This window comes from Hippocampus comes, unplaced genomic scaffold (assembly GCF_001891065.2).
Source record: "Hippocampus comes isolate QL1 unplaced genomic scaffold, H_comes_QL1_v1.1 scaffold315, whole genome shotgun sequence".
Classification (NCBI taxonomy): Eukaryota; Metazoa; Chordata; class Actinopteri; order Syngnathiformes; family Syngnathidae; genus Hippocampus; species Hippocampus comes.
Window position 1 is genome coordinate 1,501,329 of NW_017805539.1, and position 15,285 is coordinate 1,516,613.

General features: G+C 42.8%; 1 protein-coding gene across 2 annotated transcripts; it reads right to left on the reverse strand.

Annotated features, from left to right (window-relative positions):
* Window positions 1–472: 472 nt before the first annotated feature.
* Window positions 473–14,210, reverse strand: mios (missing oocyte, meiosis regulator, homolog (Drosophila)). 2 transcript variants are annotated; one of them, XM_019878694.1, is made up of 11 exons: window positions 12,646–14,210; window positions 11,735–12,224; window positions 10,925–11,023; window positions 10,512–10,769; window positions 8,815–8,984; window positions 7,484–7,549; window positions 7,228–7,386; window positions 4,715–4,867; window positions 3,782–3,986; window positions 3,569–3,698; window positions 473–2,491 (listed from the first exon to the last, which is right to left on the reverse strand). In XM_019878694.1, exons 1-11 carry the CDS (start codon window positions 13,462–13,464, stop codon window positions 2,401–2,403), a joined length of 2,640 nt encoding a protein of 879 aa, XP_019734253.1. In that variant the 5' UTR covers window positions 13,465–14,210; the 3' UTR covers window positions 473–2,400. The 2 variants fall into 2 exon arrangements, with proteins under 2 accessions (XP_019734253.1, XP_019734254.1); XM_019878695.1 differs by having other exon boundaries at window positions 10,512–10,766; window positions 12,646–14,209.
* Between the last annotated feature and the right edge of the window lie 1,075 nt (window positions 14,211–15,285).

Below are 15,285 nucleotides of genomic sequence, written 5' to 3' on the forward strand. Positions count from 1 at the left end.
CAACTTTTTTTGTGGTCAACTATTGTATTTTAATTCACACGTTTTCCATTTCCGTGGGGCAACTTCCACTTCCTTGGCCAAATATTTCACTTTTGTAACAAAATATTGGGGGCGGGGGGACGAAGCACAGCATTTTTGTGGCAAAACACAGCATTTTGTGGTTAACTGCTGCATTTTGGTGCACACTGATTGCATTTCCTCTGGAAACTACCACTTTGCAGGCCAAATATATCACTCTTGTGACAAAATATGAGGTAAATATAACATGTCACTGTCAAGATACTCCCCACCCCAAAGTTACTTGCACGAAATATGTTTTTAGCGTTTCGAAGAAACTGAATTCTTTAAACAAAATATATAATTTTAGTGCCAAAAATGAAGCATTTAATGACACCAATTTTTTTTTTCGCTTTTGCAATTAAAACATGGCCTTTTAAAGTCAAATTGTCGCATTTTCATTGGCTTTTTTTCCACCACTTTCCTAATCAAATGTCATTTTGGCACACCATAACGGGGACAATTATTGTACTTCTGTATCAAAATATAACCCAGTGAGGTCAGCTATTGCATATTAGTGTGCACAATTTAAATTTATATGAGGAAAGTACAACTTTCCAGACGGACTAAATAATTTTTGTCAATAAAATATTGCCAAAAACGTTTAACTTTTGTGTGAAAATACAATAGTTTGTGGTCTATTACTCTATTTTTAGGGCAAAAAATGATTTAAGGGCAAAACATTGCATCTACTCTACATGGCAGTGAAACTAAAGTTTTAACTAGTTTTAGTGACAAAATGTTTTATGAGGCTAACGTCTTTTATGGTAAAATATATTACTTTAGTAACACGACATGCTTTTTAAGGCAAGGTATAGCATGTTTGTTCCAAAATACAACTTTTTGTGTTCAACTATGAATTATTTTGTGCACAAAAGTTTCAATGGAAAAAAAAAATATGGCATCAACTTGACATGGAAAACTAGGTTGAACCAAACAAAAATTCTGTTTTACACTTTTGCAATTCTTGTAATAGTCCACTTTTGTTCTCATCTCAATTTTTCCAGTTTTCATGGCCATTCACGTTGCTCATTTCCTTTTGCATCCGCTACACAGTACTTTGCCAGATAAAACACATCATAATTTAAAGGGCATTAAAAAAAAAAAAGCTCAGAAACAAAGGTTGTGACATTCAAATTGCCATTCTTCAGATCAAATTTGTCAGCTCTTCTTGCCCAAAATGCTCATTTAAGGCCACGTGGGGATATGATGGTTCCAAGATCCGCATGTCCGTGACTAAAGTGATTTATCCAGTTCTAGCCTGTTTGGTGTTGGTTGCAGAGAAAGAAAAAGTGAGAGGGGAGAGGAGGGAGAAGAAAAAAAAACAGCTACAATGCCAGAGCAGACGGCGCCCGTCCTCGGATTGATGATGCATAGTTTCGAGGGGCAATGTGGGCACTGGAAGGAGTGTGAAAGAAAGAGAGGGTGTAAGGTTGTGTTTTTCACTCAATGGGCAGCTGAGCTTCTGTATTAAGAATCGAGGGGATGTAAGAGGGTGAGGGGGTGGGGGGCAATCTTCTTGTCCAAGTGCCGAGCAGCTGCTGTTTTCCATGGAGATTCTTTTCATGGAGCGCAAGCCTGGAGTGGGTCGCTCAATGCGTCCCCCCTCACCCGCCCCGTCCCACAACCCTCCCTTGAAAATGTTTAAAATGCCAAGTTAAGAAAAAAAAAAGTGTGCTTCATCTGAGGTACCATCCTTCAGTGCCAACAAAGGTCATATTTTGGGGGAAAAGAAAGTTGCATATTAAAACAGATTTTTAAGGTAATGCAGTGGCCTACTATGTGTGAATATGACTCTACGCATGACTTCTTGTAATATCTCAGAACCAGTTTAAATAAAAATGTATCATTTCAGCAGCAGTGAGTATCAAAACTAAACCTTTGCATAGCCTCGCGTAGACTTTTTGTGAGTGAATATGGTGTTTTAATAGGAAAATGGGGGTCACGATTCATTTCACAATGGGGTTCAACTGTTTTGAGGTAAAACAGCCTTTCAAGGCTAAAAACTACTTTTGTTTTGGGGGGGGTAGCCTAACATTGACTTTTCTTGAACAAATATAGTTTTGATTGCATACAAAAAACATTTCCTTAATGTGTGATGACATTTGTCAAAATTTGCCTCTATTGACTTCTAGAATGTTAAATGAATGTTTGGCACAGAGATTCACATTTTTTTGTTGTTTTTTTTTAAGGTTCTTTACTGAAGCCTGATTCAGGTGAGATTGCGAGAGGCCCATCTAAGCCTGCTTGTTCATTGTGCCTGAGAGGTTGACGACTCCAGCAAAATCAATGAGTTTCCCTTCTTGATCGTGGACGTGCAGGTCCAACAAGGCTGCTCGTGTTTCAGCTGCTGTCCAAGGGCTCCAAGTTGCCCGTAGTGTCCAGCTGCATGCATCTACACGTGCAGGCCGACACGGGGCACTCCGTGTGGTCCCTACAACAGGTCAAGAGTGTTTTAGTGGCAAAACAGTATTTTTCAGAGCAACGAGAATTCTTTTTCGTGCCAAAATACTGCATTTCTATGGGTCAACCTTCCCGTTAAATTCAGTGTTTCCGTGACCATATTTCTGAATATGGTCACGATAAATTTCCATTCATTTTATTGAGGAAACATGGAGTTCTGACTCCATGTTTCCTCAATAAAATGAATGGAAATACCATTTATCTGTTCCACCCTATGTCCCCCACAACCCTTCCCTCCCCGCCCCCAAAAGCTCAATGTTGTATGAAGAACATAAGTAGGGGTTAAACGAGTCAGAGTAATTCGAGTACCTTAATTAAAAAAAAAAAAAAAAATGCTTGAGGATTTTTTTTCTGCCTCATGTAACCATCTATTTGGTGTGCACTTTCGGGAAGACAAGTCAAGCCAGCTGCAGGAACAATTGCTGGAGCTATGCATGACAGTAACACGCCACCAACGTGGTGAGAAGCCAAGTTCAAGATTAAATATTCCCAAATAATACATGGGCATAATTTGCCTTGGCACGCTTTTATTTTGAAGGTGGTCCTGGTATTGTGTGGTGGCATGGTAGCCGACTTGACTCATCTTCCTCACCAGAGGCAAGGTTTTAATTTAAAGTGCCATCACAAACTATTGTCACTACAGTCAACGCATCATCATCGTCATTATTTTCCAATCGCTAATTAAGGATACTAAAAAAAATAAAAACCTCAAAAGCATTATGCTGACGTTGTGTAATGAGGTACCTGCGGCCACAGTTAGCGTCTCGTGGCTAGCCGCGAAGCGAGTGCTTGATCTAGCTGGCAAGAGCCATCCGTCTACTTTTCAAAGGCAGTTTAAGAGGCAAACATTGCTCTGCGCACTTTAATGTTGGCAGCCTGACACAGATGCAGTTCCTACTGATCAATTTTTCACGAACCAGGCATGTTAAACTACACTTGTACCCACCTGATGCTCTCAGCTATTTGGTGCGGCACAAGAATTTCTAAATGATTCATTGATAAAATGATTGTCTGAACACTTGAGACTGTATGACATGTGTCAATTTACCTGAACCAGCTGAGCATGTGTCCAGCATGGCCGCCATGGCGACAGTTGTGACACCAGGTGAACCAGTTGTTGAACTGAGCCAGTTTGTTCTCCCTTGTCAGGTCGACCTTGTCGTCGGACTTTCCCGTCCCTGCCAAAAAACACAAAACACACACCATAGAGTCAACATTGAACTCATGATCATGACTGCTGAAATTTGCCCGTGGTCGTCACCGGCGCAGCTGGACACGGGCGTGCCCATGTTCATGAGACACAAGGCGCAGCGTGGTAGCGGCTTGCGGCATCCCGGGCAACTGGTCACTTTGGATTTGGTGGGTGAGCCGCTCACGCCGTACTGGCTGAAACCGCGGCCCTGGTGGGGCATGGCAGCGCAGCTGTACGAGATGGACTTGCCGCAGAAGTTGCAGCTGACAAACACCTGCGGAGGGACACAAAGGCCGTCTTGATAAGGGGAAAGGTGTAAATGGAGCGAGGTGCCAGCCATCTGGCGGCAGTTTCACTCCAAGGACAGATAAAGTGGAGATAATCCAGCAATAATCCCAACCGCTGCACAACTGGAGTTGAAGTCCAGCATTGTTATGATGGCTTTCATGGTCATTTCCCATAAAGGCCATTGTAGTGGTACCTTTATCTAAGAGTGTAACTTGTCTATTGTATAAAAAAAATAAAATGTCAGAGAACGTAAAAAAATAAAAAATATAAATATACTGGCTTCATAAAGTGTGCTTATTTTATGAACTGTAAAAGTTAGGTATTGAATATGTAACTAAGTGAACAACATCAGAAGCTGAAGTAGAGTGAGCCTGCAGGTCCTCATCTGAGCGCAAATTGTGGCCTGCAGAAGCCTGTCGCGAGTGATCTCATCTCGCATTTGTGTTTGTTTCTGTTCAATAATCGGCTGAAAGTGTTTCGGCAACTGTGGCTCGCCTTGCCCACATGCATGGGTATTGGAGTACCTTAATCGCTCCGTTTTTTTCCCCCCCACTTCACTTCAGCAGCCATGTGGCAATATTACCCAAAAAATGAAAACATTTTTCTTTCGCAATAAGACTTCGAAAATAATGTTAGATTTCTGAAAGAAAAAAAAAATCTTAATGTTACAAAAAACTCAAACGCACAAGAAGAAATTCATTTTTGAGGCTTAACCTGGGCCAAAGGTTTGGAGGTTGGGTCCAGTTTTCCTCGATGGATGTCAAACTCGGCCCGCTTGTGCCAAAACCTCCACGCGTCCAGCAGGTTGCGGTAGTTCTCGATCCAGCACTGAACTCGGGGGTCCTTCAGCACCTCCCCTGGAGAACCCTGGAAGGGGGACATGGGTGTCATTGGGTGACGCCTCAGGCAAAAGTGTTGGGACACATCCCTTTTCCAAGTCATGAATCGATCAGGGGTGTTGGAATAGAGTCCTAGCTGCCCCTGAATCTTGTTCTAAATCTGGAGAAGATTGACAGTGGAATTTTGGTATTCATTACCCTAGATTTCGTAAGATTCTGTTTTCAATCCTTTTTTTTTTGTGGGGGTGGGGGTGTCTAAATCTTACTTAAATACATCTGGTCAGTATTCGTTTGGTCCCGTTTCATGAGTTTTCGTTCGTTAAAAATATTTCTGTTGAACCACAATTCAAAAGCAATGTCTGAATTTCATCAGTTAACATTCATGCAATCTTTATTTTTTTGTGACTTGGGTCAGAGTGTAGTCATTTATGTGACCATTGTGGGGTTTATCAGAGGAGTCCGAACAATTTTGTCCGCATGTGTAGGCTTGTTCTCACACACGCACGCACACGCACGCACACCGCCCAATAAAATGCAATAATCCAGTACACAGATGTTATACTTTGAGAATAATACAATATATTTATCCTGGAAAAATATACATTTGGCCATCAAGGCATTGCAATTTTTAAAAATCCTTCTAACAATTTTTTTCCAATGGTGATATGTTCCATTAAAATACTGTACAGTATTGGGTGACAAAAAGGCAAAATTACATGTTGAAAATTACATTTTGCCACAACGAATATCAGCAACTTCAAAAACAAGGCCCACTACACAGTCGTGTCCCAACATTTTTTTCACCTGTAAGACATTTTGTGTACTTGAACAAAACGTTCTTTTTTAAATCGTGCACACATCCCGCGGGTGGAATGTGTGCATGTTTGCGTGACCTTCCTGCACGGACAACACATTCAAATAGGCCAGCAACAGATGTGGAAATAATTACTTCTATTACCCAAAAAAAGAAAAAAGGGGGGAAAAAAGAGAGATGTTGTTCTGAAAAACAGGAGTAGTCGACTTTTAATTCCATTTATTACGGTTTACAGCGAACCCACATTTATCGCATGAAATACATTCCAGACCCAACTAGAATGGGTAAATAGTTACGATACAGAGACCATGGATGGATAGCTATCTAGCTACCTAGCTACCTAGCTACCTAGCTAGCTAGCTGGCTCGCTCACTAGCTAGCTTGCTTGCTAGCTAGATATTAATAAAGCACTCCTTAGCACCTTTTCTCACTCTCTTGCTGCTCAGAAATCACATTACATCACTCCACGGAAACAAAGAGTCTTCCTTGCACAGTTCCCCAAATAAGAGGTACATGGATGGATAGCTATCTAGCTACCTAGCTACCTAGCTACCTAGCTAGCTAGCTGGCTCGCTCACTAGCTAGCTTGCTTGCTAGCTAGATATTAATAAAGCACTCCTTAGCACCTTTTCTCACTCTCTTGCTGCTCAGAAATCACATTACATCACTCCACGGAAACAAAGAGTCTTCCTTGCACAGTTCCCCAAATAAGAGGTACAGTGTTCTTGCTTCAAGCTGTTTGTCACATACATGTTCCTTTGCTATGTTATTATTATTTTGTTTTGTTTTACATGATTGTAAAATACAAACGGAGCACATGAGGATACTCACAGGCATATTGTATAGTCTCCCAGCTCTGGGGGAACAAATACTCTAACAGGAGTTAGTCAGGGACCTTCTCTCCCTCTTCATCTTGCTGTTAAAATATTCAGCGGCAGCAATCTTCAAAGCAGAGCTCGTCATACCGCCAGCCATTTGAGCATTTTGACTGATCTTTCGACACCCTCAGAATATTGTGTCCCATGACAACTTAAGCACAAAAACTACCAAAAGAGAAGGCTCTTTTCCTCTACCAGAAAAAAAAAGTTATCCGATTAACACTTTTTAGTAATCAGCAGTCCAACATGGGTTGATTTCACCCAAAACACTGATTTCTGACCTAAAAGTGGAGAAAACAACCTTTTGGCGAAAACAAACATGTTTTGTGACACCTGAAACAATAAACACTGACTCACTGACTGGCTCAGGTTGAATGGCGGTGGCTTTTTTTATATCCTGTTCCTTGTCCACTTCATGACCTGCATAATCTTTTCTCACAATCACGACACTCACTTTCGACGACGTACCGCAACACATACTCTGTTTATACCTAAAATATAAATACTTTGTTCGAGTGTCAATTGCTGAAACCTGTCCATGACTTCGAAAGCTTGGGCATTTCTCTTCCTTCTAATGGACGTGACAAGCCGAGATTCACCACCTAATGATTAGGTCCTAATCGTTATGTTCTACTCAAAACCTGTGCTGATCTCAAATCCAAAACAATGTCAACAATGGCACTAGTTGAATAGTACCTTGAGCATGCAGAAGCTGGCCGTCTGGACGTCTCCAGTCCGGTCCACATAGCTCTCCATCAGGTCCACGCCATCCTTGGTTAGGCCCGTCAACAGAATGCCCTCCAGGTTGCCTGCTTCCTTCATCTCATTGGTCAGTTTGTCCACGTAGCGAGGAAGCTGCCAAACACCCACCGCCCCCCAAAAATGCCGCCACAACACTCGAAAAATCAAATTAAAGAAGCATAACGTGAATATTGGCGTCGCTGAAGGTTACCTGAGCGTCATTGAGAAACATGGAGGCAAAGGCGACTCTATCACGCACCGCCACGCTGCTTTCGTACTGAAAGGGAAAACATCAAATCATCAGTTTTACTTCCCGCTTTTCATAAACGTGACAACAATCTCCCATATTCTTCATGTGTCTGGGCTAAGGGGTTTGCTGACAAGACAGAAGAGGCCAACGGCAACGTGAAAGGAGAATTTCTGGAAATGCAGATATTTTTGGCAAGGACTGGCAGTGTCCTACAAGTAGAAGTGGCAACCTCATCACATCTCAGGAACATTCTGGATAATTTGTCAGAAACATTTTGATTTTGTCAGGAACATTTTTTTATCAGCCCAAGCAAACACACACCATCAGCAAAGATCAGAACGACATTATTTAATTATTTTAAAATCAGTTTTGATATATTCAGTATGATATTGTGGCACTAAAATGCTAAAGATATAATGTAATTTTGAAAACATTTACTATGCAGATCTCAAAAGTCTAAAACTAAACTTACTTACTCTCTCAGAAACAAACAACATTGCTGGTATTATAAATATCTAATATACGATATATTGCTATATTTTTAACCTGAAAGGGCCCTCCTCTTGGCTGACATTGGCATTAACGTACGATTTCATTTCCAGTTTAAAACTTATCATGGGTCAGTGTATTTGTGATTTGATGTTCATAGTTTGTTACACTACTACAACGCCGTTCGAGAGAGAAAAGTGTACTGTACTGCGGCACCAAACAATTATTCCAGTCTTCCATGACTACATTTAACAATAGCTTAGCTAGAGGGTTAGCATGACTTAGCAGTCTTTCCTACTGTTAATTATAGTACTGGCTGTGTCCTACTTGTAACAGCAATCTCTTGAATTTTTAATTTATCTGGGTTTTGAAGTAAAAAGCATGGAAAATTTTCAGGCAAGTATTGGCTCCGTCCTACATACGACAACAGTCCCAGAATCATCCTGTGGCACCTAAGGTGACGTCACAACAACAGTCTCCCAAAGAGGAACCTGTTTGTTGCTCTTATGTTCAACTCTTCTCAATGAAAGTTTACCAGGAGCGCCAGTAAACTTGTAGGCCAAACAGCAGTAAACAAAATTTCAGACTTGATGCTCTTTGGCTGCGTAATCTAATTTGCACCGGTCAAAACAGCTAAACAAATTGAACAGCTGCTGGTGTAGAAACCTTCAGTTCCTCAGACTTTAATTGTAAGTCGATACAAATATTGATGTAGCACAAAAAAAAAGGAGAAAAATTACACTAAGACATTCCTTTCTGACCACCTTAAAATACAGTTATAAGTTATTATTCAATTTGTATACCAGCACGCCGTCGTAGGCTCCCGGCTCGCTGGTGAGAAAGGCGAACATGACACAAAGGTAGGGGTTGTTGAGCTGCAATCTTAGCGAGCTGCACATCTCCCGCCACAACGAGGCCTTCTCGTCCGTGTATCCCGACAACGCCATGGCCACCACATTCAGGTTCAGGTCACCTGGGACAAGGGGAGCGAAAAATGTCTCCAAACTGCGGTCTGCTGATTGAATTTTCAAACCGTTAAAAAAAAAAAAATAAAGATAATAACAATGACTAACCCAACTGACAAACTTCCAGGATTGAAATGTCTACTAAAATGGCCACTTCAAATTAAAATGGCAGAACTGTCTCTTTGGGCTTGGCTTCCTTTTTTGTAGCAAATTAAGTCAGACATGCCTTTCGAATGACACATTTATAAGTGAAACAGGCTTAGGGGGCAGAATTATTCTTATTTTTATTCCAGAGGGTGCTAGCTACCATGTCCAAAAGTTCAGATTTTGTTGTTGTTGTTGTTTTTGTATGCTACTCATAAAAATTTCAAGCTGCCAAGAGGCTGTATTATATTTTTTTATTCCAGGGGGTGCTACCCAGTCGACAAGATCCTCTTGGAAGGACCTGTAGAAACCACTAAAGTTACCCTAAAATGGCCACCACAAAGCAAGATGGCTGACTTCCTGTGCCTCCTTAGTCGTGGATTCTTAATTATTTTTCGTGGGTATACTACAGAGAGACACGTGAACCTAATTTCACGTTGTCAAGTGAACCCAACTTTGGGGGCTGAATTTTCAAAAATATTTTCTGCTTTTACATAGCATACAACAGAGATCATTCTTCGACAAACTGTATGTTCTCTAGCTCTGGAAGACTGATGCTTTTTCAGAGAGACTGTTTTCGGGTCTTATCGAATGAAGCAGGCTGCTGGTCACTTTCAGGAAACACTCATTAGCGCACCCAGTAGAAAAACATCTGGTCTACACGGGCGGATTGTGTGTGAGTCAAGTGCAGCAACAGCAAGCGCACATTTTTCATTAAAACTCAGCATGCGGCCAGAAGGAGTGTTGTTGTATTGCTACGTTTGACACATTCCTCGGGCGCTTCATTTCATTGGATTTTGAACATTTTTGGGTTATTTGTGGCAGTACATCCTCAGTCAATCTGTTTCACATTCCTGCATTGACAACAAACATGTGGGAGGGGGGATAAAAACCACTTGCGAATACAAATCCATCATGTTAGCATATTTAAAAAATAAGGGCATTTATTCATAGATGCTGGTTTCAAATGGAGCTACAAAGACGGCCAACATAAGGAAGCAGTACTTAAAATGACGGGCCACAATCTTATGAGTGAACGTCTCAGAAATGCATTTCTCAAAAACAACAACAACAACAAAAAGAGTCAGTGTGTCAAGAATAAAGTTGTATTTGGGGCTAGGAGGGAGTCATATTAATAAGAATAATAAATGCTCTTGCGATGCGAGGGCCCGGGTTCGGTCTCAAAAATAATTTGCTCAGGAGATCCTTACATAAGATTACAATATTTACCAGGCGAGCTTATACTAACGTGAATGACGTGGAGCTGAACACTTCAAGGCTAGTGCCTAGTGTCAAAATGACAGCAGAAGCTTACAGAGAAATGGCGATTTCTCTCTTAGTCCTACGTACTATTGTGGATGCATAAAAGGAACACATCAGGACTTGCTCACCCTTCTCGGCCATGGCTCCCCTGTTGAGGATTTGTATGGCTCTGCGGATGTCCAGGTTGAAAAGGGCCACAGCTGCGGCTCGCTCCCACTCGCGCTCCTGCTCCAGCGAGCGCAGGAAGGGCTCCACGTCCACGTCGGACGCCCGGCCCATCCAGCCGCAGAGGCGCAGGGCCAGGCCGCGCTCCTCGCTGTGGAAACGCGTCGCCTCCGTCTGACGCTCCGAGCCACTCCAGCACTTGCGGCTCTCTGTGGTGCCTGGTGGTGCCAAGAGATCCATAATGATCATTGACAGAGAATAGACTTGCCAGAATGCTGATACAACCCATAATACAGTAAACGATTGATTAAAAATCTGCAAAATATTGTCGCACGGGGCGTACGACGTACTCCGATCCAGATGGCGGACATCTTACCTGAGCTGGTCTTGACAATATTCTTGATACCGGAATAGACGATGGCCTGTTTGTTCCCCTGTAGCTTCAGCTCGGCATCCTCAGCACACTGCTTCATATGTGATCTTTACATCGGAATTTTTATGTCACACCGCAGAGAAATCTGAACATATATGAGACGCACTTGAAATGGAGCCAGGTGCGTGCTAACTCCCATTTAACATGAGTCGCTAATTGTGATGGGTTAATACTGAACATACCACAGTTGTACACTTACAGCTCACATTAATTGGTGGAGAAAGTTTTTTAATTATTTATTTTGGTCTTAATTTTGTCACTTTTTTTTTTTTTAATTTATGTTTTTTTTTGTTTTTTTTTTTTTTTTATATGAATGCATGGGCGGCCCGGTGAGCAACTGGTTAGCACGTCGACCTCACAGTGCAAAGGTCGTGGGTTCGATCCCAGCTCCGGCCTTCCTGTGTGGAGTTTGCATGTTCTCCCCGTGCCTGCGTGGGTTTTCTACAGGTATTCCGGTTTCCTCCCACATTCTAAAAACATGCATGGCAGGCTGACTGAACGCTCTAAATTGTCCCTAGGTGTGAGTGTGAGCGCGGATGGTTGTTCATCTCTGTGTGCCCTGCGATTGGCTGTCAACCGGTTCAACGTGTCCTCCGCCTACTGCCCGAAGACAGCTGGGATAGGCTCCAGCATGCCCCACGACCCTTGTGAGGATAAACATGGATGGATGGATTAAAACAGGTTTGTGTACACTCTCAGATTCTCTGTATTTGCGTCAACATCACCGAAAATACCAAAAAAAAAAAAGGATATAGAAGAGGTCAAACCACAGGGACTTGAGCTGGGAATCGTTGCCCCCCGCCAGCAGGTGGTTCCTCCACACCTGGACGGTGTCGTGTCCATATCTGGACTGAGCCCTCTGCCTCATCTTGGTAGCGATATCCTGCTCAAGGAGACCCTGGGCGCCCTCCGGCCCGTCCTCGGCGCACTCATAAAGGTGGCGTCCGCAGGCCCACATTAATGAGGTGGTGGCGCTCCATGCCAGCGAGATGCGCTCAAAGACGGTGAAGTCGGTCATGGCGCGGTTGGTGGCCGACACCACCACCATGCGGTTCTGCCTGGACGGGTGCCAGGCAAAGGTGCCGATCAGGCCGTCGCAGGGCTGCACGCTGCGCTCGATAATGGTGGGCTCGGTCTCGTCTCCGATGGGCGTGGGCGTGTGCTGCATGTCATACAGACGGATGATGTTGCTGTCGCGGGTCAACGTGGCCAGCAGGCCTGTGCGAGTCGGACACCAGGCCACCTGACCAGGTTGCACAAAACACTGATGTTAGGATTTGTCCAATCTGCAAAAGTTTAATCAAGGCAACTGGACTCTTTCAGATTGTGGAACGGGGAGGATTTATGGTTAAGTCGACAAGATGAATGTCATAGCGCCGGAAACGATTGATATCAAACGAAAGACAAACGGCTTGATGTTAATGTTATTACTTATCGTGACTTTCAACCAAGTCCTGACATCTCTACCCTCTCTTGACCTTGCGATGGACTAAATCCGCAATAACCAAACCGCCAAGTACCGTGGGAACACTGTACTTTTTGTCAAAATACCAATTTGTCTGGTCCTGATATTTATGAAAAGCACCATGTCAATCATTACGTCAAATAATAACTGACCTTCAATGTTTACAAAAATATATCCGCTCAAGTTCATGACACCATACCTTGGTTAGAGGCTTGGGCTGTTCGGTGAGGGTGAGCACGGGCTTCTCGAACTTCCTCAGGTCCCAGATGGCCACCTGACCCTCGAAGAAAGAGGCCACACGGTCAGGAAAGTGGGGGTCCACCGTGACCCCCTGGATGGCTTTGGTGTTGACGAAAGTCTTCTGGCTGGTGTTCCTCAGGTCGAACACAGCCAGGTTCCGATGCATGCCGGCCAAGAGGAGTTTGGGGTCCCGGAGGAGCCAGCAGAGGGACAAACAAGCGTCGTTTTGGCCCAGGTCATACAGCGGCTTGGTCACGACCAAGCTCGGGTCCAAGTCGGAAGAGGAGAGGCGGATCTTCTCGGCGGAGACGCTGGCCTCCGGGGAGAACTTGCTGCTGATGTCCCATATGAGCACCGAGAAGTCGGCTCGGTGTTTATCCAAGCCGGCCGCCAGCAAGTTGCTATCCACCGGGTTCCAGGCCAGCGTGTTGCACTGACGGGCGTGTTTGGGCACAAACTCCTTGCCCACCAACTCCTTGCATGCCGAATTGTGGCTCTGACCCAAGCTGGTGAGCACCACCCGGCCGTTGGCCTGGCCCACAGCGAGCAGGCACTCAGGCTCCTGTTTGGGATACCAGGCCACGCACTTCATGTAGGGCGTGTCTGAGTTGATGGCTAGTAAGGTGGCCGCCGTCTCTCCAGAGAGGGGCACGGTACCGGCCTTGAGCTCGGCACATCCCGCCGGACCAATGCGGTAGAGGCCCAGCTCCGAGTCGCATATGACGTAGCGGTCCGGGTGGTGGGGAGACCACAGGATGTCTGACTTTGAGCCACTCATGACTAGTGGGGAGGGGGCTAAAAGATTCTCAAGTGGATGTGCATCACCATGAGACCCCACCTGCACAAATGGCAATATTTATCTAAGCTCCAAGTGACCCAACTTTTTCGAGATACGAACCTCTGTGATTTATTTCAACTTGTGAGCAAAAACTGTATGATGGCAGTGACTCAACTCACTTGACAACAAGCAGCAGTTTGGCAGAAGTACTTAATGTCTACGGTGTTGTTTTGCACCAGATGTCTTCAATTTTTTACCAAAGATCACCACTTTCAATGTCCATCACATTTGAGGGACGATGTTTAAAAACCCTGTGACAAAAACGGACAAATGTTTGATGCTATATGCTTCATCTTACATATGTGACTACAAGTGTGTGTAAAGTGTCTCTTTGCTGACATTAGCGTTGTCACTTTTATTTCAAATTGAACATAAAATACTGTGAAGTACAAGTAGTAACTAGTGTGAATGTATGTGTGTAGTTTGCTAACAATAAGCAGCTTAACTCATAGAATTGGAGAGAAAATGTGCCCGCCTTCTCTAGCATTATACGTTTGCACGCTCATAACTTTCTCTCATTTCACCAATGAACGTCATTTTGCCATCAACCTATAGCTATTGGAGTGACCACTGCCCACCCAGGACATCCCCCAACCTGTTTTCCAGTTTGGTCATGTGATGTTCAAAATTGGGCCCATTCTTCGGAAAAAAAAAAGACTTCAGTCTGTTTACTGCCACTCCCAGTTGAAGTTAACTGTGAAACCAAACATAAAACAAAGTGAATTACACATTCTGTAGTTAAAACAAACATATGGACTCCCCTACTTTAATAACATATAATAGAAAACGCCAGAGATAACGGCTAACGAATAGCATCTTTGTAGTGGTGTTGTAACCCTGTGAACAGTAGATATTTGAAGGAAAAAAAATGTGAAGCAAGAAATGTTGATATAATATAACAATACACACAGGCTTATCCTCTGCAAAGAATGACTAATATTAAGTGTTGAGTTGAGAATGTCTCCATGTACTGAATATGTCTGTCTTTTATGACACCATGTGGCCAAGGTACACAGCACAAGCATGCAGTGAGAGATAACTGCTGAAATTGTTTAGATTTTCTTTGAATATGTCAGTGTTGTATAAATTAATAGATTTTCGCATTGTAATTTGAAAAAAAAAATATATATATATATATATATATATACAAAAAGTCTTGTTTTGGGAGGTTGTAACCATGGTTATAATAGTTTCGAATTGTCCATTATAGTTTTTAATTTGTTTTGACTTTTTGTTTGTAAATTCAGTTAGTTTTAAGTCGGTTTTTAGATCAGATTTGTTCATTTTAATTCGTTTTTTTTTTAATCTAGAACTTAATTCATTATATACAAGTTGCAGTTGTTATATCCGGTAAATAAAAAGGAATTACAACTAATACTAACAGTATTCATTTCTAGAGCCAAAAAGCACAAAATCTATTATAGATATATTTAAATAGATAAAGACGGAAATGTCAAAATCAGACAAAAACCATCCTTTGGAAGTTTCATTAGATTTGCATGAATACACAGTTAAAATTGTTTAAAAAGGAGGGTTGGGGGAGGGCGACAAAAATGGCAAGTGTAGAGTGCAGAAGAAGATCAAACACACAACTGAAATATAAAGAATTCCGATTATTTATTGTTATCTCAGCTTGTGAAGGCGAGTGTGATTTGATAACGCTCAAAGTATGTGACACGTAGGTGCACAAAAGGCCCACTTATAACTTACGTGTTAATGTAGGCGCTTAAAAAAACAACGAGCCACGCCCAACACGTAATT

What these genes read in the sequence shown, in the direction of transcription:
- mios (XM_019878694.1), bottom strand. Translation starts at nt 13,464, where the DNA reads ATGAGTGGCTCAAAGTCAGACATCCTGTGGTCTCCCCACCACCCGGAC. An exon ending in TATTGTCAAGACCAGCTCAG is followed by an intron (nt 10,770 to 10,924) that starts GTAAGATGTCCG and finishes TCTTGGCACCAC; the next exon opens with CAGGCACCACAGAGAGCCGC. An exon ending in CCTCCAAACCTTTGGCCCAG is followed by an intron (nt 3,987 to 4,714) that starts GTTAAGCCTCAA and finishes GTCCCTCCGCAG; the next exon opens with GTGTTTGTCAGCTGCAACTT.